Source organism: Mixophyes fleayi, chromosome 10 (genome assembly GCF_038048845.1).
Source record: "Mixophyes fleayi isolate aMixFle1 chromosome 10, aMixFle1.hap1, whole genome shotgun sequence".
In the NCBI taxonomy this organism is placed as follows: domain Eukaryota; kingdom Metazoa; phylum Chordata; class Amphibia; order Anura; family Limnodynastidae; genus Mixophyes; species Mixophyes fleayi.
In genome coordinates, this window is record NC_134411.1 from 4,224,499 (window position 1) to 4,249,661 (window position 25,163).

General features: G+C 39.4%; 1 protein-coding gene across 2 annotated transcripts in view; it reads left to right on the forward strand.

Moving 5' to 3' along the window:
• Positions 1-8,116: 8,116 nt before the first annotated feature.
• Positions 8,117-25,163, forward strand: part of MACROD1 (mono-ADP ribosylhydrolase 1) — a 505,697-nt gene continuing 488,650 nt past the window's right edge. For both annotated transcript variants that reach the window (XM_075187698.1, XM_075187697.1), the window contains exons 1-3: positions 8,117-8,737; positions 10,884-10,985; positions 17,504-17,623. In XM_075187698.1, coding sequence (XP_075043799.1) covers positions 8,260-8,737; positions 10,884-10,985; positions 17,504-17,623 — 700 coding nt within the window. In that variant the 5' untranslated portion in view covers positions 8,117-8,259. The remainder of the gene's footprint in view (positions 8,738-10,883; positions 10,986-17,503; positions 17,624-25,163) is intronic.

Sequence of the window (25,163 nt, forward strand, 5' to 3'; positions counted from 1 at the left end):
AGTCAAGATATCCAAGTACCCATATACTCATACTGTCTAAAGAGCAAATGCTGCTGCATCAAATACACACTTTGCAACTTGGAAGAACTGAATGTCAGAGCTGGCGTGGGGTTATGGCCCCAGTGAGACTGAAGATTGGAGCACTACTGTGAGGGACGTTCGGTCCTCTTCCTACTTCTGGTATCCTTATGGGTATTGTTGATCTGTGTGTTCACCATAAGTGGAGTGACAGTGAAGCAAGGACGCTGCCTCCTACACCGCAGCACCAGGGGAGAAGCCTCTACTAAGGGTGGCTAAAAGAATACTGGTATAGCGTTGTAGTTGTACCCCTTGTGTGATATTTATCTCATATACCACAGTTTGACTTTGTTAACCATTTTCTTGTAAGTGCTATAATTGCTGTTGGTGTTTTTGTATTTATAAACATAATGCACATGTTTTTCGGCATGTTTGCCTAGGTGTGAAAGTATGTTTCCACATCCACAGTACTGAGGGACTATATCCTGTGGGTGCTCCGGTATCCTGACATGAGGTCCCACCGAAAAAAAATGCGACCAGCACTAGGCTATGATATGCTGGGCTGATTACACTACAACAGTGAAACCTGCAGCTTGGGTTCACCCTGTTATGAGATCACTCACCCCTTCTTGATTAGAATAGTTTATGGAGCTACAATGAGAAGAATCCTTGTATAATTTTTTGATAATTATTTGCGAACCCAAGGAATCACTGTAAGGCTTTTAGGTTGGTGGGTTGTACCCATTCTTGGAAAGCTTTCAATTTAGATTTATCCATGGAGAACCAATCAGCATATGACATAGCCTAAAAAGGTTACCTTAGGAACCTAAAACTCACATTTCTCTAACTTCACAGATGATTCTCTTGAGGAAATAGAGCTGGAGTAAATTAATATGCGGTCTAGGTAAACGACAACAAACTTTTTCAAGAAGTTCCTTAGGGCATTGTTAATAAGGTCCTGGAAAGCTGCAGGAGCATTACTGAGTCCAAAAGGCATTACTATGTATTCATAGTACCAAATATGTGTGTTAAATGACGTTTTCCACTCGTTCTCCTCCTTTACCTGGACCAAATTATATGCACCGTTGAGGTCGATTTTGGAGTATATATCTGCTTGCTTTAACTGAGTAAACAACTCCTGGAGTAGAGGTAATGGGTACTGGTTTTTCACAGTTATCTGATTAAGCCTTCTGTAATCAATGCAAGTCAGAGTCCCCCATCTTTTTTTGGGACAAAGAACAGACCAGCACCAACTGGGGATTTAGAGGGTCTTATATGTCCCTTTTGAAGGTTTTCAGAAATATCCTTGGCTTTAGAGTCTGGAGGAGAGAGTGAAAATAAATATCCCTTAAGTAGCTTAGATCTGGGAATTAGCTCAATAGCGCAGTCATAGGCTCAGTACGGGGGAAGGCATCTGCGGATTGTTTGCTGAATACATCAGCTAAGGCAGTATACTGAACTGGAAGTTTAGTCTCCAATGAGCTAACCAAATGTATAGACAGAAAGGCAAGGTTGACGACAGGATTCACTCCAGGAAGTAATCTGTCCATGGGCCCAGTCTATGTCAGGATTGTGAATGGTGAGCCATGGGTGTCCCAAGATGACCGGATGCCCCGGCGTTTAAACCACTAGAAAAGAAATGACTAATGGATCCCCCTGACAATGGTTTACTATCAAAGGATGAGACTGAGATGGGGGTATCTAGGGTTTCTACTGGAATGGCATGGGTGTTAGATATGATCCTGGAAAGACCTATGGACTCCTCCCTACCATTTCCTAGGTCCAAGCTTTTCTCCCCAAAATAAATTTTTATTAGATTTTACATAACAAACAAGTCAAGCATAATGGAGAATGGAAATCACATTACTGCGTGGCTCCCGATATGTACAAATTGGAAAAACACCAGGCCATTATAGGAGCATGTTTACAAGTTGGCCCCAAGTACTTATAAAAACAACAAATCAACCAGACTGTCAGGAGCCGCGAGCACTGCTGCCACTCCACGCCCCTGGTCTCTGGCGTCCTGGCCGTCGCTATGACGACCGGGACGTCACTTCCGGTCTCCGCGTCCCAGTTGCCTAGGCAACAACTGGGATGCTTGCATCCCCCTGCCGCCACGCCCGACCAGCTGTCAAACAGCTGGGAGCGCTCGCGCACAGGGCTAGTTAGTTCAGCCTTATAGGGCTGATTGGAGGCAATCCTTGTTGCAGCCATCTGGCTGATTACTATGCAGCTGGGCACTGTTTCTGCATTGGCCGGCAGAGCCATTAATTAATTAAGCTAATCCTGGGGATGCTTGCAGGTCTCTGCCTTGATAGACTCTTAGCATTATTTAGGCAGTGAGGACTGAGCCTCACTGCCGGTTATAGCGTCCTCTCTCAGTACTGCTGCCTGCTCCTGTGCTAATTTGGTGTTGAACCTTGGATTGATTTATCTGTGTATGACCTCTGCCTGTCCCTGGACCCTGAACTATTGCCTGTACCCGGACACTGAACCAAAATGGCGAATCTGTTTCAAGATTGGCTTATTCCCTACATAATCAGGGTCCTAGATATACTCTAAGCAGCTTCTGATTCAATTGTTGTCGGAAACGCCAAAAATCTCCCGCTCCCCGCACTATTACCGTTATTACGGTAATAGTGCACGTAAATACCGTTATTACGGTAATAGTGCACGTAAATACCGTTATTACGGTAGTTTTCAGCTTGCCTGAGCCACGAGCTGAAATCCAGCTTACTATTACCGTAATAACGGTAAGTTTTATCGCCGCGGGGATTCGGAACAATTGAATATGCCCCTAGAAGTCTCAAAAACACTCAAGACTTACCTGTTTACTCAAACATTCGATTAGTGATCCCCTACTGTCATTATACTCAATGCTTAGCTCTTTTCTGTATTCTCTTAATCTTTTATATGTTTATTTTTATCATGTGTTTATATTCTGCAACAGTAAATTGCTTTGAGTCCTACTGAGAGAAAAGTGCTCTATAAATAACATTATTTGTTATTATTATTATCCCCCCACCAGTTGTATTACCCTATCTTGCACATGCTGCTAACAGATTGTCTACATAAAACAAACACATGTATAGGTCACTGCATGCCAGAAAATTACTTAAATGAGCTATTTTTAGATACAAGATGTCTCCCAAAATTCCAGTATGAATGCAATTACCAAATAAACAATTACATTTGCTCTGTGGTGCAGAGATCTCCACTCAGGTAAGAAAGTTCACTAATCAGTATTTACGACATAAACAACTAGATTTGTTATATAGCGCGGCAGGCATTCTCCTCCTAGGCAAGAAAGTTAAACAAAATCAGTATTTATATAATAGTCAAGCAGATGTGCTCTATGAAGCGGCTGATTTTCTCCGCCCAGGTAAGAAAGTTCAGCAATTAGTATTTACTAAATAAACAACTAAATTTGCCCCATGGTGCAGGCTATTCCAGTCTCAGTAAGAAAGTTAAGTAATTAATTCAGTATGATCTTGCCTGATCAACACTCGAGAAGAGCTCCATTTGACTATATACGTACGTTAGTGGCCAAATGGCAGCCAGGTCAAGCAGCTGGACTTCTTCCAACATCATTGTGGCCTGTTAGTGTTCACTCTATTGTAGATTTGTAAGGTGCCACAGTGCTCCGTACGGTAGTGAAAACAGAACATACATATAAACAGGGACATACAAGGAAGTAAATGCAGACATGACAACAAAGGGTTTGGAGGACCATGCTCATGAGAGAACTTGTATTCTAAGTGGAAAAGGGCACAGCTGAAACAAGAGGAGTGAGTGGGGTTCAGAGTGGAGATTGTGACAGTTGTGAGTAGTTTCATCAGAGACAAGTAAACTCTAACAAAGAGATGGGTTTTCAGAGAGTGTCTAAAGATTTGCTGAGGAAAACCTGATTGGGCGTGGTAGGGAACTCCATAAGTGCAGGAGAATTCTTATAGGCGATAGAGAGAGGTGGTCACCTGAGACAGGAAAAGGCATGTGTCAAAGGTAGATCTAAGAGGATGGGGGGGAAAGTATTTGGATTTGAGATGTATGAAGGTGTGATGTTGAGGGCTTTGTAGGTAAGAGTGAGTAATTTGAATTGGATTGTGGAGGACACAGGGAGCAACTGTAGGGATTTGCAAAGTGCTGCAGCAGATTTGGAGCGGTGAGAGAGGAAGAGAAGTCTTTCTGCAGTATTTAATTTAAAGCTGGCTTGAAGCGGGGATAGATGAGTGAGGGGAAGAAGGAGAATTGCAATTGTGGTTATCTGTGTTTTTTCCATTCATCAAGGTGTCCCATTCCAATATTGATCCAATCTATTTGATCAGATTATCAATGGCTATGGAGGTCACTTTGGGACCAATTGACCAATATCACTATAGATATCGTCATATATATAATATATTATATAATATTATAATATAATATTAATATTATTATATATTATAATTATATTATATGCTTTAAATTAATTAAATTAATTGTTAAGCATATAATACATAGATATGTAAAACCATTGTTGAAGTTAAAGAAAAATCCTGCAAAAAGAAAATTATTTTACATTACTTTCTTATATATACATTAGACAAATACAAAGTCCTTTTCTTTATTTATTGTGAATATTTCATTTGTGCAGACATTTTTTAAATAAACTTTTAGCTTGAGAATTGCCACTAGGAGGCACTGCAGTACAACTGATGAACATTATTGTAACCTTTTTCTTAAGTAATATTTAGACAATATTATGTTTATTCTGTAAGTATTTTGGAGTACCAAAAACTGTGTTTCTCCTCATCCTATCAGGAATGCCCTTAAACCAGTTTTCTCGTATACACCTTCTTAATTATCCTAAATGATCAACACCCTATATAACCCACCAAAGTATTTTAATATAATGCCCAGACAAATTTATTGTACATAATACAGATGACTAAAGTTAATAGTGTGGGTGAGTATGCAAAACACTGGACAGGACGATAATTTAAAAAAAATAATATATATTTATTTAAATATTCACCTTCAATAAATATTAAATATCACATTATACAGACTTAGAAAAGATACTGAAGTACATCCTACATACAAAACAAGAGAAATACTATACACCATTCTTTGTCGGACAATTTAACCACTAAATTATCCCCTTTATGTAATTAATCGAAATATAAAGGATCCTGCATTGATATTTTTTAGTTTTTCCTTTGGTAAAACTTCTGGGGGTAAATGTTTGAAGCTCTGATTTCTGCAAGTTGCGGAAAATGGGTGGCTTTCCAGGAGAAATTTAAAGCAACAATTGCTTGTAAAGGCAAGTTTGCCTTTACAAGCGGTCACCGCTTTAAATTTCCCCTGCAAAGTCGCCGATTTCCAGCGACTTGCAGAAATCAGAGCTTCAAACATTTACCCCCTCAAGTTCCTAAGTGGATTGGTATACATTTGCCAGCGATGTGGTGTGCGGACATCAAGCTGCGCACATCGCCAGCAATTACAGTAAAAATTCCCATAGAGGTGCAAGGAAAAATGAACGGCGATTTCTGTCAAAACTCCGCCACAAAGTATCTCGCGGACGTTCCGTAAACACATATCGTGTCATTGAATTCCCCTCTAAAAGTGAGATGTTTTTTCCTGAAGGGACACTGAATTACATCAAACGATAATGTAGTAATAAGATATTCTTTTTCATTTTGAATAGCATCACAAAGATCATTGCTATAAATCATGGAGAGATAGCAAACATTTAACTTGAGAAACTATTGGACTGTAAGTAGTTGTGGGAGTCACGAACGCCCAGCCTGTCCCAGATACAGCAATCTGAACAGCTGACCATGACTGGCATCACCTTGGTTACTTAGCAATGAATACACCTTTTCTGCCACCACAAAGAATGTATTATGGTGTCCTTATGTTCACCAAAACCACTTATTAATGTTTCACACTTAACTCACATACACATGTAGCATGAGTCTCCCTGTGCTTCGTAAGTTCACAAAGAATCACGGAGAATACGCTAGATAAAATCTATTTAATGTGAAAAATGTTTCCAAGGCTTAGTTACAAACTAATAATAACAAGATATACAATATGTTGCAGAAATAAGTTTCAGAAAATTAAATAGGAAATAAAACCAAAGTTACTATTTACTTAGTTAAGACTTGGGGGTAAATGTATCATACCCCGGTTTTGTCAACTCTCGCGAGTTCGGCATCTTCGCAGCTTAAATTTAAGGCGGTGCTGCCTTGTAAAGGGAAGTTTCCCTTTACAAGGCAGCGCCGCTTTAAATTTAAGCTGCGAAGACGCCGAACTCGTGGGAGTTGACAAAATCGGGGTATGATACATTTACCCCTTGATGTGTGTGAGGGAACACAATTGAGAAATATGAGACATTTCAGTCTTGATAGACCCCCACATGAAAATACACACCTTATTGCCAAAGGCAGAAGATTTTAAACCTTTTTCCACATAGCTCTCACCCCCCACCTTTGGAGTTTAGCTGTCAATAAGGACAGATTGATCTCTCAAATGTCATAGAGCTTTCGAAGTGAAGTAGGGATGTCCTGAGATCTGGAATGTTCACAGGACCTTAATTCTCACCTCTGCTCATTCAGCTTGGCTGGTCAGGTCCACATCCTCTGCATACCAAAAAAAATCCTCAGAGATGCTTATCTATCTCTTTCTGGCTTGTTTCAAAAGATTATTGACACTTGCATAGGTTCATCTAGCAAAGCACATGTTGAGATTACATTACAAGGTTACATACAAAATATATTGTCATACATGAATTCAACAGAAAATAACAATAAGTCATTAGATATACTACATAATCGTCACAGTGGGTAAAGTGGTTAGATATTAAATTTGTCCTTAGGATCCTTGACATAAAATTGTCTCTTGATGCTCAGTTGTTCTACAAATTAGGGTGGAAGAGAGGGAAAAAGATAAACCTTCAGATTATTCATACTTACCTACTTTCTCTAATCTGTTTCCGGGAGATGGGCGTGACTGGAGGGCGGGAGGGGGCGGCGCTGGACAAATCGAGTCAAATGACATTTTGTGGCAGGGGCGGGGCCAAAATGACGCTATTCACCGCAAATCGCATCATTTAGTGGTGGCTGCAACGGGATGCGGGAGATTTGCCAGCTCTACCGGGAATCCAGGAGACTGACCCGAATTTCGGGAGTTTCTCGGACATTTCGGGAGAGTTGGCAAGTATGAGATTATAATTATAGTAATTGCTCACATAAACAACCAAAGTCAGATAGGTGAACAGTGTTACTAGTATCTGATAGATTTGAAATATATATATATATATATATATATATATGTCTTTCTCTCTCTCTCTCTATATATATATATAGATATTATTTGGGGGATTGAACACATTACCGCTAAGGTAGAGTTAACTCATACAGGAATGTAAGTTGATACTATGGAAGTGATTTATAAAAGGTGTATGTTTTCCCTATATTAGTAACCTTTTTAGTGTCTCTCCTAAACTCACTGAGAAATGGAATCAAACAATGCTGTTTGCTTTTTAGTACACATTTTATGTGTGACTGTTTCTCTGTTGTACTGATTAAGTCAACGCAGGAGAGTAAATTAAGTGGGAAGTTAGGAGCAGAGTATATTCTATCAGGTGTAATGGGTTATGTTGGGGTATCAGTAAATGACCCTCAATATATATATTTAATTAATTTATGTTACAAAACACCCTTCTCATCAATTAAGTCAACACAGGAAAATGCAATAGTAACTAAAGTGGAAAAGTTCTGTAGCAGAGCATATTGCAGCGGGTGGAAGGGGTTTATTTTGAACGATCTGAAGCAGGTGTTTGGCTGGATGACGCCGCCTAGTACACATTTTAAATCTAATTTAATTACCGTAACAGTATTGAATGAGTCCTCATGTGCGGGAACACCGCGGATAAATAGAAAATACCAGTATTTTTATTGAAGATGGGGTAAAGTCAATATTGCTTGGTCTCCAGGAAAATGGCTGCCGCTGAGAAATTGTACAGACACTTAAGGACAGATCAGAAAGACAAACCTGGACCAATTAAATTCCTTTTGCGCTGACATGAGGGAGATGAAACGCACTTGCGTTCCAAACCCGTTTCCTGGTAGTGCGCCCCATGCACACTAGCTGCTGTCACTAGTCACTTATAAGGAAGAACAATTTGCCCGATCTAATTATAAGCTCCCGCAAGTCTATACTTATCCTTTCACCAGCCAGCGGGCTAAATTTATCCATATGACTTCTAGGGTGATCACAGACCGCTGGGCATTCAGCCTCTGCTCCTCTTCGCGTTATTCCGCTAACTCTTTGGCAGCAGTTACCTCTCCATTGCTTGGCAAACACTTTCCTGCAATCCGCCAATTTGGGTTTTCTGTCTTCACTAAGTCTAAGTCTGCGAGAACCGCGCACCCCTTACCACAGCCCCATACCCCCCATTACCCCAGAGCAGTGCAGCTGAGCAGCGTCCCTCCTAATAGCCCCCCAGCGGTGAGATTGTTCTCGCCCTTTACCTCCTCTCGGCGTTATTTTAATACCAGGATTACCAGAAAAGGTGCACTGCTCCCTCCTCATAGTGCACTTCAAACTGTGCTTCCATACAGAGACGCTCTTAACTGGTTCATTTCAAGGCCCTTGACTTTTTCAGCTTGCACCATGGCAGCCAGTGGGAAGATTGACCTGAACTCTCCCTCCACCAGCTGGAAGGAGGCCAAAAGTGAGATCAAAGCACTCTTCTAAACTCCTTTTTTTCCTAACACTGTCTGATGTGAACCGTCCTAACGCTTTGCCCTGCTTACATTGCATTCAATTCTTTTTTTTTATTATTTTTTACTCCCCAGTATTCTTGCTGGAGTAAATTGGAACTAAAGAGCCCCTTTTACTACCAAGGGGTATATTTACTGAACTGCAGGTATGAAAAAGTGGAGATGTTGCCTATAGCACCTAATCAGATTCTAGCTGTCATTTATATAATTCTATGTACCTTCTACAAAAATACAGCTAGAATCTGATTGGTTGCTCTAGGCAACATCTCCACTTTTTTTTAATCCGCAGTTTAGTAAATATACCACCAAGAGTTGATTGAGAGGTCTCATTGATAAATGCCACAAAATTGCTTATTATTTAAAATTGTCTTTGTAGTCATTGGAAAAACTGCCAACGTTTCTATGTAATTTCCAGAAACACTTTGCTGATGGTCAAGTGCCATTGTTGTGCTTCAAGCCCTGTTATAACCTATGAAATAAACATGATTACAGTTTCATCTTTTGTTTTTTATATACTTCTGTTTAAGAAATGTAGGATGGTATGAATTGATAAGGGACTGTATCTTAAATACAGAGTAAAAACCTATGATTTGGGTTTTTTGTACAGTCAAAATGGAAAATTAGAGATATTTCATGGGGCAGATCTTTAAAAACTGGGACTGCACCTGGACATTAGTGAAAGTTAACTCTGAAAATTATTTCTCCTTGTCACCCATATAAAAATGATAATAAAACATGTATAGCTTATATGCTGGAAAACCTATGTTTTTTTTTAATTTATATGGCACTCTCACAACGCTGAGAAGTATGTAAAATATTTTAAAAATACCACTAAATAGAATGGGTTAAAGAAAAAACGCTCACAATCGAATATCTTCCGAAGGGAACTAACCTCAGGTGAAGGTCTGGTGGAGGGGTCCTTTAGCTTTAATTTGCTGTCGGATCTAATGCAGGTCCCACATTTTCTGAGCCACACGAGGCTTGGTGTGGTAAGGCGTGGGCACTGAAATCAGCATCTGCTTGGGCAGGTCCCACAGCAATCCAATCTGTTGGTGCTTTCAAAGCATGCTCCACACTGTACCTCACACTTTGGAGATATCACTATGGCAACTTCCAATCTGTGAAAGTTCATATTGTAGAATTAATGTTAATCTTCAATATCTGCTATTGGGCAATATCACAGAGTGCATAGCTCAGAGAAGCGCTCAACGTCCAATAATAAACTGACTGAAATCAATTTGATAATTAGTTACGTTGGCAAATGTGGTCAGAAGAGGACGGCTTTTGTCCTGTGCGTGAGGTCAGCTTCTGACCACACAAACAGACTCTATAGATGGTGGAAATGATCCGGTTGCTTTGTACTAGTGCTGAACCAAATCCTGTCCAACTTGGACACCTACGTGTGGTCTGGCTTTCAGGTTGAGGTGCAGGATCCCTACATGTGTGGCCATAATCAGGGAATATATTGCTTATGTATTAGTTTGACATATATGAAGTGGTTCATTATTCCTCTTATATGAAGTTTTCATATTTGAGTCTTAGGGCTAGATTTACTAAACTGCGGGTTTGAAAAAGTGGAGATGTTGCCTATAGCAACCAATCAGATTCTAGCTGTCATTTTGTAGAATGCACTAAATACATGACAGCTACAATCTGATTGGTTGCTATAGGCAACATCTCCACTTTTCAAAACCCACAGTTTAGTAAATATACCCCTTAGTTCCTCTTGAATATTCCAGTAACTAACTGAACTATTATGTGACCCAGCTACATTAAGAATGCCCAGTATACAAGGGCATTGAAAAGTAGCACCTGCATTAATAGCAAAGACAAAATCTTGTACCTTGTCCTCACTTCAAACAGCGTTTGAAGCATTTTCTCAATGTCTTCCTGCATAATAGTGTACTAAGTACTGAGTGTGATAACTGCAGACAACATTGAGGGTTCTGCAGATTCTTGTATGCGCGTGAGCTTGTTTAGCAAGCTATAAGGACACATGATAGGTTTTGGAGAATTGAAGTTGAGAAAATATAAATACTGTAAAAATCTGAACGACTGTTATTATTTGAATCTTATATTTCTTTTTTCTAAACATAGATTACCTAAAGGGTCTCAACAGCAAGCAGAGGCGGGAGCATTACGCTGTGAAAGATTATATCAAATTAAAGGATATTCCAACATGGAAGGACACTGCAAAAAGTGAGAGACAAATGTGTATTATGTGATCATATGATGACAGAATGACAATTTATTATGTAACGTATATATATGCGATAATGTTTATTGGGGTAAAAAATGCTTCTAACTTTTCGGCAAATTAAGTCATGTCTGTACCAGATAACTGATACTTTTTTGTTTTTCAGAAGAGTGGAGCTTAGAATTAAACTCCTTCCTACAATATTTATAAATGTCATGATTTATAGTGGCCCTTTGTTTATATCCGTTAACTAAATGATAATATCATCAGTGAATAGCACTATTGGACTTTTGATTTTGATTATTTTTGCGTTGCAAATAATGTTCTCCAAAAATAGAGGAGACTTCTGGGTAAGGCCACAGTGTCTTGCTCTCAAAGTCCATTGTCTGTGGCAGTGCCATGTAAATGACTTCTCCCAGAAGCCTCTTCTCCTTTTTGGATTATTTTGCATACTGTTCTTCAAGAATATTACTTGGAATATTTTGTAACTTCTCTCCTTGTTCTAGTGAAGCTGCAGAGTTCATACTTGAACCCTTAGTAACCTAGACGTGCCTGGGAAATCCCAGTGATCTCACCAGGGATTCCTTGCTGAAAATTAGGCCAAGGCAGTTGCATGGTAGAGTGAATCAAGAGATCCATGATATGCACTTACTAATGACTGCTATTTGTGGTTATTGACACGTAGAGTATCACCACATTTCCTCTTCACATTAACGTCTTTTTTTGTTTGGTTAGCCACTTCAAAAGGTGGTGTTTTTTTGTTTTGTTTGTTATTCTTTGCATGTGCGTTCATTTTATTATATATATATATATATATATATATATATATATATATATATATATATATAATATATATACATTCTTTAATTTAATTACACTGGGTAATTATAGAGATCAGTGCCTTGGTGGCATTATTTATATTTTCAGGAGAGATTTCTTATATTTGGAAACTGAAATGTTAGAATATTTAAGACTTCAGAAAACAGGATTGGTCAGCACCTGCTTTCATTTTGTTTTGTTGTGTAACTGCTATGTTATTTGCTATTAGATCCAACTTGTTTGCTTACATTAACTTTGAAACAATGGGAGAGTGTAATGAATATCACTCCCACTGTAAAAGAAAAAATGGGGAGATAAAGATAAAAAATATTAAAAAAGAAAATGATATCGCAGACCTTGACTAAAACACACATTTATGGTTTATCAATGGGTATTTGTCTGGGATTGGTCTATGTAAATAATAGCAAATAATATGTGGAGAATTAAGGATAAGCGTTTTTTGTGTAATTATTCTATTCCCCAACCTAATATCTGAAAAAATAGAGCATATTCAGCTACCAAATGAAAATCCCTGTGAGCAGAAAAACATAATATAAAATAAATTTAGAACATGGCAAATATGTGAGAGGGTTTATGGCCATTGACGTTTACCTCTGGTCATAAAAGGGTCGTGTTCATAGTCCAGGCACGTAGAGCGACAGGTAACATAAAATACAGCTTATTATGCAAACACTACAATTAACAACATATACAGTATGTATGCCAATATATTAAAGAGGAACTCCACCGAAAGTGAAAATTTATCTTTGGGTGTAGTTCAGTATTTTGTGCTGTAATACTGTATTCTATGTACCCAGGGTCTGGGGTTCCCCAAGATCTACCTGGTCCTCCAAGGCCTCAATCTGTTTAGCAAGGAGCTCCTCTCTCCTACTACAACTTACCGGCTTTAAACAGGCAGTGGTGCTTTTAACGCCCCTCTTCCGTGAACTTTCCATTCATGTAAGAAGTTCCTAGGGGAATAGTGTTGATGACAGAGCTGTATTTTTGAAAGAAGTTCGTCCTAGTAAGAGAGAGAAATGGCAACTGACTGAAGTAAATTTTCAGATTTGAGTCATCCTTTAAACTTGGGAGGCGCACAAGGACACTTGGTAACCATTGTATATATTTATGATGCATATCTATATGCCAGACAAAAAAAGAAGAACAATTTGGAATTAAAGTGGGACAGTTGAGCGGTGTGCCATGTAACATTTTCTTCAATACAGTCATGGCCAAAAGTTTTGAGAATGACACAAGTATTGGTTTTCACAAAGTTTGCTGCATTAGTGTTTTTAGAACTTTTTGTCAGATATTGCTGTGATATACTGAAGTAATATTACAAGCATTTCATAAGTGTCAAAGGCTTTTATTGACAATTACAAAGAGTCAGTATTTGCAGTGTTAACCCTTCTTTTTGAAGACATTTGCAATTCGCCCTGGCATGCTGTCAATCAACTTCTGGGCCACATACTGACTGACGGCCGCCCATTCTTGTCTGATCAATGGTTGGAGTTTGTCAGAATTTGTGGGTTTTGGTTTGTCCACCCGTCTCTTGATGATTGACCACAAGTTCTCAATGGGATTAAGGTCTGGGGAGTTTCCTGGCCATGGACCCAAAATTTAGATGTTTTGATCCTCGAGCCACTTAGTTATCACTTTTAACTTATGGCAATGCTGGAAAAGGCATTGTTCATCCCCAAACCGTTCTTAGATGGTTGGGAGAAGTTGCTCTTGGAGATGTTTTGCTACCATTCTTTATTCATGGCAATGTTCTTAGGCAAAATTGTGACTGAGCTCCCTTGGCTGAGAAGCATCCCCACACATGAACAGTCTCAGGATGCTTTACTGTTGGCATGACACAGGACTGATGTTAGTGCTCACCTTTCTTTCTCCCTACAAGCATTTTTCCAGATGCCCCAAACAATCTGAAAGGGCATTCATCAGAGAAAATGACTTTACCCCAGTCCTCAGCAGTCCAATCCCTGTATTTTTGTTCAGAATATCAGTCTGTCCCTGATGTTTTTCCTGGAGAGAAGTGGCTTCTTTGCTGGCCTTCTTGACACCAGGCCATTCTCCAAAAGTCTTCACCTCTCTGTGCGTGCAGATGCACTCACTCCTGCCTGCTGACATTCCTGAGCAAGCTTGGCACTGGTGGTGTCTCGATCCCGCAGCTGAATCAACTTTAGGAGACGGTCCTGGCGCTTGCTGGACGTTCTTGGGCGCCCTGAAGCCTTCTTCACAACTATTGAACCTCTCCCCTTGAAGTTCTTGATGATCCGATAAATGGTTGATTTAGGTGCAGTCTTACTAGCTGCATGTTTCCTTCCTCTTTTATCCATGGTTAACAGAGGAAAAACAATTATTTCAAGCACCACCTTTTAAAGCTTCCAGTCTGTTATTCTAACTCAATCAGCATGACAGAGTGGTCTCCAGCCTTGTCCTTGTCAACACTCTCACCCTGTGTTAACGAGAGAATCACAGACCTGATGTCAGCTGGTCCTTTTGTGGCAGGGCTGAAATGCAATGGAAATGTTGTTTTTGGGATAAAGTTCATTGTCATGGCAAAGAGGGACTTTGAAATTAATTGCAATTCATCTGATCACTCTTCATGACATTCTGAAGTATATGCAAATTACCATCATAAAAACTGAGACAGCAGACATTGCAAAAAAATAATATTGGTGTAATTCTCAAAACTTTTGGCCATGGCTGTAGTATATAAATTATACTTATATATCACATCACATTGCTATTAGTTCAAGAGAAACTTGCTGCTTTAGTTATTTTCCCATCTTTAACCTGCCTTTTGCCTAATGTCTGACATATATGAATATTCAGATACAGAGACAGATTCAGCGGCATTCTAGTTGTTTTAAAAAAAATGACCCTGCCATTGTGTGTTGGGCAGTGAGCAATAATAGTAATTATACCAGGTTTTTTTTGTCTTTAGCAAAGAGCTTGGCGGTATTATGTTTAATATTTTAAAAGCCCAATATAGGTAACACGTTTTTGCTATATTTACCCATTTTTAGTTACACTGAAATAAAACTCTTCAGCAGTGTACATGCTTAAAAACATTAGTGAACTATTACTTGTATCCCCAGTGTGAGGTACAATTCCCAGACCACTTAATTCTTGTTCAGAGAATCGTTACATTTTATTCTTTCTGTATTGATGGTAAAATATAAAGTTCTAAGGAGGAGAATTCAGTTAGCCGCAGAACGTCCATGAGACACTTTGCGGGGAGATTTGACAGAAATCTCTGCTCATTTTTCCTTGCACCCCGTAGAGGTACAAGGGGAAAATGAGCAGAGATTTCTATCATAATTGTTGACAATGTGTGCGGTGCAATGTCCACGTGCCACATCGCCAGCAATTAAATTCTCCCCTGTGTCTCTTACATGCAAAGCTGAAAAAATGCAGACGTAAAATATATGACAATATTACATTACCAATCACAGGTTGGCGGAGGACGGTAATAAAGCTACTTGCTCCCTGTAATATTCACTCCAGTCGAGCCATTTAATCAGGGGAGACAAAGGAGAGGCTGAATATGGGAACCCAAAAGTTTTTGGGGGATTTTATCGATTGAAACTGAAACAAGTTGGGGAAGCGCAGGTTTCCATACTAAGCTATTGCAGTTATAGTAGCAATAAGAAAATGACCCAGAACATATCTGTTATGGCCATGGGTTTGAGGAGGATACTGGTGCAGGAGAGCCACCTCTGGTGAAGGGGGTAATTCAACATTCATGACTTCATATATTAATGCGAAAATCTCTGACCACAGGGGTTGAATATGTAGACAGCTCCAGAAAATATGAAGAAGGTTCCCAACCTCACCACAGTTCCTCCAACCAAAGTTCTAGACAGTAGGCTTTAATCTGTGCAGTCTTTCTGGTGTTAAATACATTATATGGAGAAACAACCAGAATTTCAGAATGCTTGATGTATTTTCACTAGTTGGGGCTTTTCATTTTGTACACTGACCTCTTCGGGTCATATTCTGAATAAAGCTTAATGGATGTCCACCTTTCTTACATCCTTTGAATGGCTGCATGACACTTATATTTGTATTACTGGTTCCTGCTGTCTAATTGTTTATTTCTGATGTACTGTAAAAATTATAAGAATTATAAATATCTCCAGTAGATTTTCATAAGTTCCACAAAAATGCATTCCTTTTTATCGCAAAATCTTCTAATCTAGATTTATTTCTTTACCATGATACCATTGCACTATCATGACCACACTAATTATCATGTTTTGGAGATGTGCCATTTTTTTCTGGGATATTTTATTCATTTATTTATTATAATGTCCCCAAGACAGGGCTTTCTTTTGGAACAAATCAGTATAATAAATATGTTTTTTTGTTCACCACTTTAAAATGACTGCTGAAGGTGGCTGTGAGTGGCAGGTCCAATCAGAAGCCAAAATGTGTGTGGTTGCTGGTTTTTATTGGTTCTCCAGCTCCAAAGCGTCACACAGCGCTGGTTTTCAGCTGAGGTTGTGAGACTAACCACAGAGCCTCTATGGGAAGAATTCTTAAGATATTAACTTTCTTTCCATCTCACCCCAAAGGTGCTCAATGGTATTCAAATTTGCGGATTGGAAGGGCTTTTTTAGCACATTTATTGATGAAAGATGATAATCTTCTAAATATTTCTTCACTAGATTGTGGGATCATTGTCTTGCTGACATGGGCAGCACGGTGGCTAAGTGGTTAGCACTTCTGCCTCACAGCGCTGGGGTCATGAGTTCAATTCCCGACCATGGCCTTATCTGTGTGGAGTTTGTATGTTCTCCCCGTGTTTGCGTGGGTTTCCTCCGGGTGCTCCGGTTTCCTCCCACACTCCAAAAACATACTGGTAGGTTAATTGGCTGCTGTAAAAATTTACCCTAGTCTCTGTGTGTGTGTGTGTGTGTGTGTGTGTGTGTGTGTGTGTGTGTGTGTGTGTGTGTGTGTGTTAGGGAATTTAGACTGTAAGCTCCAATGGGGCAGGGACTGATGTGAATGAGTTCTCTGTACAGCGCTGCGGAATCAGTGGCGCTATATAAATAAATGGTGATGATGATGATTACATGCAGTCTTCTTCCTAAGCACACCTTTTTATTAATGGCATCACATTTCTTTCCAAAGTACCTTTGTATACCTTTGTCATTAACCCCTGAATACATTCTAGGTTGCTAAATCCATTTGCTGCCAGAGCCAATTCTCTACCATGCTTCACAGTTGTTCTGATACATTCTGGGATGCACACAGTGGTCAAAGTGGGGGTGTATATGATGCTACGACTTCTACAGCCTTCATTATAAAACTACTAAATTCCATTCACTTACATTCCCATAACATTTTGCTGCCACTTCTAAAGTTCCACTCCGACCACTGTATGTACATATGAAAGTAATGGGAACTGAAATGATCGTTGGCGTTGGGCAGGAAATGTATTGTAATGTATCTTCCTCTGTTTTTTCTTCTGGACTTTTTTGTATTTATTTTGTACTATATAAAAATTCCTTTGTATTTTTGTACTCTGGCCAGCTGGTGCTGGTCTGCTCTTTTATTTGAACAATTGAGGATATCTATCTCTGTGTCTATATGTCTGTCTGTCTATGTGTCTGTCATCTCACTAAAGAATAAACAGCACATTTGTTATTATTACGGGAATAAGTTTTTATGACTGTTCTCCATCTTATAGAGACACGTGCCAAACAACCTGAAGAGGTCAAATTCCCGAAGAACAAAGATCTCAATGAGAAAATTTCGGTGTTCAGAGGTGACATCACAAAGCTAGAGGTAGACGCCATTGTCAATGCAGGTAAGAGGAGCAGTGTGTCAATCCTATATAACAGGGGTAGGGAACCTGTGCTCTCCAGGTGTTGTGAAACTACAAATCCCAGCATGCCTTGCCACCTCTCTGCTGGTTATCTACTGGCAAAGCATGCTGGGACTTGTAGTTTCACAACACCTGGAGAGCCACAGGTTCCCTACCCCTGCTATATAAGCTTTAAGACGTAAGCTGGGAATAAGGATGAATATTTATACTGAATTATTTAGGGTTAGAAGAGCAGATGGAATCTTGATATCCTTGAGTTATATTTTTGGTAAACATCATTGATCTATCAACTGTACAATACCAATACTGAGATACTCTCCCCAATACAAGTGCCTGAATCCAGCTAAGACTAGCAACACCCTCCTCAAAGACCTGGTTCCATGTTTCATTCAAATTCCTTTTTTCATCATGGTCATTTCGCCAGAAGCAATGTGTATGTAAATCTAGACATATTTGGCATCCGTGCATTCAGCGAAATATGTGGTTTTATATCTTGTGCATTTTCTGTTTGGTAAATAAGATTTGTGAGAGATCTACTACAAGCAATGTTCTTTATTATTTTCTTCTTTTCTGTTTTTATGTTTGTGACCTACAATTTCAATCATGTAGTTTAAGCTGTAAAAAAATCGTTACAATCCCTTGTAGAGTCTGCTAAGTGTATAGTTCTCAAAAATATGAATTTTGGGGTACAGAGTCAAACAAAGTCATGACTGTAATGTTTCTTGCGGTAAATTAGAATCTGAAAATGAAAGGAATGAATATATATATATATATATATATATATATATATATATATATATATATATATTTAAATATATATATATATATATATATTTAAATATATATATGGCCTTCTGGTTTCAGCGGTCATGGCATTTGTGTGCTCATAAAGCTTCTAGAGAGTTGGGCAGGGTGACAAAAGACATTCTTTCTTGCTTTTAAAATAAAATGTGTTTCAGTCTGAAAGCAGTTGTGCAAGTGTCAGTATCACTGATATCTGACTATTTAGTGGACAAAAAGCCATGAGATAGGGAGAAGGTGACATATTCTTTTCAAACCATTTGAAATTGTAACAAATGAAGTGAGCTCAGACACTGCCAGTCTGAGTCAAGTCATAGCCCTAATCACAACACTACTGGAGAAGCTGAAGGAGGAGATGAAACTTAGCAATCCTGCTAACTATGTTAGCCTTGTAGATCAAGTTCTTTATTTGCTTCAGCATCTTGAAATTGGATCACTACATTTTGGCAACCAATCTTGATCTTTTTTTATTTTATAGTCATATGTAATGTCTTTCTTTCCAAATTACACAAATCTGCACAGATGCAAACAGCTCCTTGTGAGCAGGCTGTCGATTCAAGTTGCAAATGACCAATCCTGCTTCAGCTTCTCCTAAAATTGCTACTGTCAGAAAAATACTTACTTTTCTAAGAGTCACGATGATGATGAATCAACAAAGCAAACCAATGAGAAAGATTATTATGACATCTGGATAGACATAAAAGAAATGACCAAATATATTGACACCTCTACCACATCTCAATCTGATACCCCTTATATTAGTAGAATAGTGGAGTATTATTTTAAGGATAATATACACATATGCATCTCAGACAGTCCCTTTGATTTCCGTGAGGAAACAAATGGCAATTTAGAGCCCCTTGTACAAACTAGCTATGATGTACTTAAGCTGCCCACCCTCCAGTTTGTACTCTGAAAGTGTGTTTAGCACATCCGGGAACATTGTGAATGCTCATTGTACGAGGCTACTTCCAAAATGTGTTGAAAAACTGGTGTTCATGAAAATGAACTGCAAATTCTATGAAAAATACAGTTTTTGCCACCAATTACAAACAGCATCTGTAATTCTGGATTTCAGTGGAGATGAACTAATATTGTGTGATGATGGATGGTATTGACATCACTGATGAGGATGCTGATGATGGTAATGACATTGTCAACATTGAGACAGATGTCCACTGTTAGGTTATAACCCATTAGTAAATTGATATAATCTCTCTCTGTTTTACAGTTCAACAAGCAACAACCAAAATGTTCTCTTTTGTGGGGGGCCAAGCAAATCAAGCACATCAGCCACAACAGTGGCATTCCCTGTCACTGAAGTGCTTTGTTTGTTAAACTACGCATGTCTTTTTTTAACTTATGAGTGGGAGGGCCCAAGGGCAATTCCATCTTGCACTATTTTACATTATGGCCTTGGTCTATAGTCTTGTCTAAAATGTCTACTGATGTCGGTGCTATCCATCTATGGAGATTTTACTACTGCACCTCTACAATGTGTCATACATGCTGTCTGATGTTGAAAATATTGTGTTGGTGGGCTTTCTCCCACCACTTCACTTCTAGGTCTACTGCCTTGTCTAAAATGTATATTGATGCACCTGCAGTCTATCTTCTAAACTTATATTACAGCCTCTCTTCAATGTGTCACACATGCTAAAGTTAAAAATATTGTGTCCTAGGTCTTTCTCCCGCCACTTCATTTCTGACTGCAGACCATTTAGCTGTATCTTCTTTTATAAAATGTCTTTCGATGCTGCTACTATCCCGTCTACTTTTATTACTGCCTTTCTACAATGTGTCACACATGTGGTCTAATATTTAATATATTGTGTCCATGGGCTTTCTCCCACCACTTCACTTCTGGGTGCAGGTCTATCTTCTTTTCAGAAATGTCTATTGATGCTGCTGTCCGTCTAATGCGCTTTTATTACAGCCACTGATCTACCTCTCCACAATGTGTCAGACATGCTTTTTAATGTTGAGAATTACAAAAAAGTTGGTGTTTTTTCTCTCACCATTTAACTTCTGAGGGCAGCCCACTTTGGTCTATCTACTTGTCTAAAATGTCTACTGATGCTGCTATCTGTCTAATGAGCTTTCATTACTGCCTCTCTAAATTGAGTCAAACATGCTGTCTAATGTTGACAATATTGTGTCTATGGTCTTTCTCCCACCTTTTCACTTCAAGGTGTAGCCAACCTTGGTCTATCTTATTTTCTAAAATGGGCATTCTATCAGACAGTGCAATGCCACTATGTTTTATAGGGATCGTATCTTTTATTAAACTACCATGTATAGGTGCAGCTGCTCTGTCACAATTTTTACCCAGCCGGCACACTACAGCCAATATTGGTAAAAATATTAACAGTTGTGAAGTGGTGATTGGAAAATAGACTAAATGAATGTTACATGATTTTACCAGTTTTTTTTTACAACTTTTAAGGATATCCAGATCCAAAAACAAATCCAAAACACATGAAGATTTTTGGGCAAAACCAAGACAAGAAGTTGTTTTTATAGCCAAAACCAAAACACAGGAGTCTGTGCACATCTCTACTGTTGAATTCCAGTTTTAGGTTTTTCTCATTTTATGTGTACATTTCACAGTCACCATTGGGTATGTGGACTGTGGTGCTCATACATGTTGTGGCAGCTACACATATGTTCTATCAATGTACTCTATAGAATTCAGAATTTAACATATATGCTAAGTTTTAAATAATTTACTTAGCTAGCTGCCCATATTGAACAAAAAAAAAAAATATATATATATTTTTCCCTCTGCTCCTTACTGCTTTATTGTCAGATTAGTTTGTTATACAGGAGCTTGTAGCACTTTATCTTACATTTTAATGTTTGCTAATATGTCATTACAGATAGGTGTCTATTTGATTAAATGCATTGTTTTAACTTATTACTGAGCTTACGGGTAAAGTGTCGGCCTTTTGAAGGTTAGAGGGACGCTCATGGGGCCCCTGAAGTGTATCACGTTGCCCATCATTGATCTAGTGCTAGGTTACAAAATGAAAGCAAGCATCTTATTGATTAATATGGCATACAGCACTTTGCAGGATGTTATTTAATTAGCCCAGTGAAATGTAAAGAGGAATGTGTTCATGGCAATATTTACTACTAGCAGGGTCACCCGGCGTTGTTCGGGTTCAATTTGTAATGTGTAGCAGTTTTTATATATTAGCAAATTATTTGCTAAATAGACCAAAAATGCTATTTAGAAAATAAGATTTATTGCTTTGTCGTGGTGTTGTTATGTTGTGTTGTTGTTATGTTGTGTTGTGGCGAGGTTTCATTCTGGCAGTCAAACAGTTGTTTACAACAACAAAAATGGTGTTTTCAATATTTGCCGCGTTTGACACAGTATTGCTTTGTCGCTATGTGGTGTAATAGGTTACTTTATCGATGCTAAGTAACTATATCAGATTTGGCAAATTAACCTGGCCTTAGTAGCAATATCATTTTCTCAAATATCTCAGGGCTCATTCACACCTGTCCTTCGTTCATGCATTTTTTTGAGCTGCTAATGAAAGCCTGGAAATTGTTTTAAAAATAGGATAAATGGGCTCTTACTTCATCTCCAAAACATAGTATTTCAGTTATTTATAAATTAATCTTAGAGCATATGTCCGAAACCAAATCTTGCTTTGTAGAGGCTTGGAAGAGAGATCTGACCAATGTTCTTAACTCGATTCCATGAACAAAAGTATTTAAGGCTACACATACCTGTTCCTTAATCGTCTCAGTGGTTAAGACACAGTTTAAAATACTTTGTAGCAGAGCCGTAACTAGGCAGGTGCGGACGGTGCCGTTGCCCAGGGAGAAAGGCCAAGGGGGGGGGCAGCAGCCGCCCACTACCTGCCTCTGTACCTTCAGCCAGTTACTTTCGCAGTAGAACGCATGTGCGTTCCACTGACAGGAAGTTCGGCATTTGGAACGCAAACTTGCATTCCAAATGCCGAACTTCCTGTTAGTGTAACTCTCTCTCTCTCCTTCCCCCTCCCCAGGACGCCTACCGCTAGACACAAAATAGTGTTTATCTCAACCTGCCCAGATCTCAGTCTTGCAGCCATAATCCCACTAAGTGAAAGAAGAAACACACAAACAAATTAAATTAATTTAGAGGGAAAATACACTAAAAGTTCAGGTAGTTGTTGTAAATCAGTGATACTGACAGCAGATAATAGCTGGAGATGAATGAGGCGGTGGTCGCCTGTGAGAGCCCTTGTACCTCACGTTACAGAGGATTTTCTTCTTCTCCTCCGTGCTTTTGTGCTCATGTTTGGGGTCCGCAGATATGTAACAGAATTCTTTCAGTAAAGTGCTAGCCACACCCCCACATTAGATTGGCCACACCCACTTGACAAATGTCACTCCCACTTAGATGGGGGGCGCCGGTGCCCTGTCTCGCCCAGTGCACTAAAATGTTTAGTCACGGCACTGCTTTGTAGGTTGTGTAGATGCCCAAATATCCTAAACAAAATATCGCCTATCATCCTACCACTTTGTTGGAAATGTCATTTTGGCACAATAAATCATATTTGACGGAAATGCTCAAAAATAACCTCCTATTGGCATTATATTATTAGTCTATTAAGGAAATAACAAGTTAGGAGGTGCTGGCTGAATATGGCTTTCAAATATTTCCATATCCACTTACAAAAAGCTCACTCCTGAAAGTTAAGTAACACTGCTAAGGCACTTGTTGCAGGCCATCAGAGGTCTCCCTACCCCCTTTTGGTTGAAGGATGGTTTAGGTTAATCAATTTTTATTTTATGCCAATGGATGACATTACCCTTGAGGTGATGGGCAGGTACCTGTAATTTACTTCACATGGCTCAGATGGCTTCAGTTCACAGAAACAAGCTCGTATTGTACCCACATTTCGCTTTCTGTCTCTGAGACTTGAGTCCTCAGCGAAATGTACCTATTGCTACCTGCTCTTCCACTAGTGTCAGGAGATCCTCATGGTGCCGGCTTCATGACTCTGGTTGGAGCCTAGCATGACCAGACTCCAGTTCATATTGTATATCTCCCACTTAACTTCCTACCTTATCTTCTGCCTCTGTCCCCCTACTCTCCCTCTCTCCCCTGCGTCTCTCTGTCTGTCCACCCCTCCCCTTAGATTGTACGCTCCTCTGAGCAGGGCCATCTCTCCTCCTGTTTCCACCACTTCTAACTCTGCTCTCCAGCTACTTAGCCCTCCTCCTCGAGGGTCCTCCACCCCACGTCCACTCTCGCTCCCTCCTCCCCCCTGGGGTCTCCCTGTCTTCAGCGCCCTCCTTCTTGGGCCCCGTCGTTTGCGGATCCTCCCTCCCCCTTCCCCGCCCTCTCTAGCTGTGCATTGAGCGTACTGAGTTGCTGTGTTTACTGTACTGTGCTGTCTCCCATTGTATTGTGATTTTGTTTGTCTCTGTACGGCGCTGCGGACGCCTTGTGGCGCCTTATAAATAAATATTAATAATAATAATAATAATATATCTAGTCTAGTACATAAAAAGCACAATGACCTATTTCTCATGTGATAATGCACGCTAACAGTACAGTAGTTTTATATTAGTAAGACTGTAATAAAAACATGTTAAAAATACATGTTAAAGTGCATGTTGGATTTCTTTCATTTTTACATAATCTTTACTGAAGCAAGCAACAGCGGTATCAAGGTTTGCATCACAAAGTCATACATGGCTGTGTGGTGGAAAAGCACCACTAGTCAGTTTTGTAAGTAATCAGAATTACCTTTTATACTGTATAATCATATATACAAGCATATCATAAATATGTTTATTTTGAAAACCTCAAACATGTCCTCATGGATCGTCACACAGCAAGCTTTTTTTTTAACAATAAACAATAAAACTGATGCATATTATGCACTCACCCCGTGACACTGAATACGACATCCAAAAGTTTTCAGAGAACAGTCTGCCTATTTGCAGTCCGGGTGTGTCAAAATCCAAAGTCTTCCTTAAGAAAAAGATTCAGAAATGTCCCAGATTACCATCCTTACACGTTTCTTGGACAACCAACCAGCATACTTATTCAGAGGCGCAATATTAAAGCAAAGAATTATATTCTTTGTTTTTGTGTTTTGCTCCCTGTCCTGATCCATGTGATGAGCCCTTACTATATCAGGGATGTCAGTTTCGCTTTATAACACTAGGGTTTATGGCTCCTTGGCTCCAATGAAGCATTGTTTGTTTTCTGCTACAAAAAAAAATTTAGGTCACCAGCATGTACCCAAAAAATGTTTTCAAGTCATAGAAGACCAGTAGTTTTAGCATTAGCTTATTTCCTCCCACATTATAGATTTTGGACTACATGGTTTTTGTGGATGCCCTGAGTTGTAAGGGGTATCTGGTTAGATGGAGGGATATTTAAATTATTATTATTATTATTATTAATATTTATTTATAAGGCGCTACAAGGCATCCGCAGCGCCGTACAGAGACAAACAAAATCACAATACAATGGGAGACAGCACAGTACAGTAAACACAGCAACTCAGTACGCTCAATGCACAGCTAGAGAGGGCGGGGAAAGGGGAGGGAGGATCCGAAAACGACGGGGCCCAAGAAGGGGGGCGCGGAAGACAGGGAGACCCCCAGGGGGGAGGAGGGAGCGAAAGTGGACGTGGGGTGGAGGACCTTTGAGGAGGAGGGCTAAGTAGCTGGAGAGCAGAGTTAGAAGTGGTGGAAACAGGAG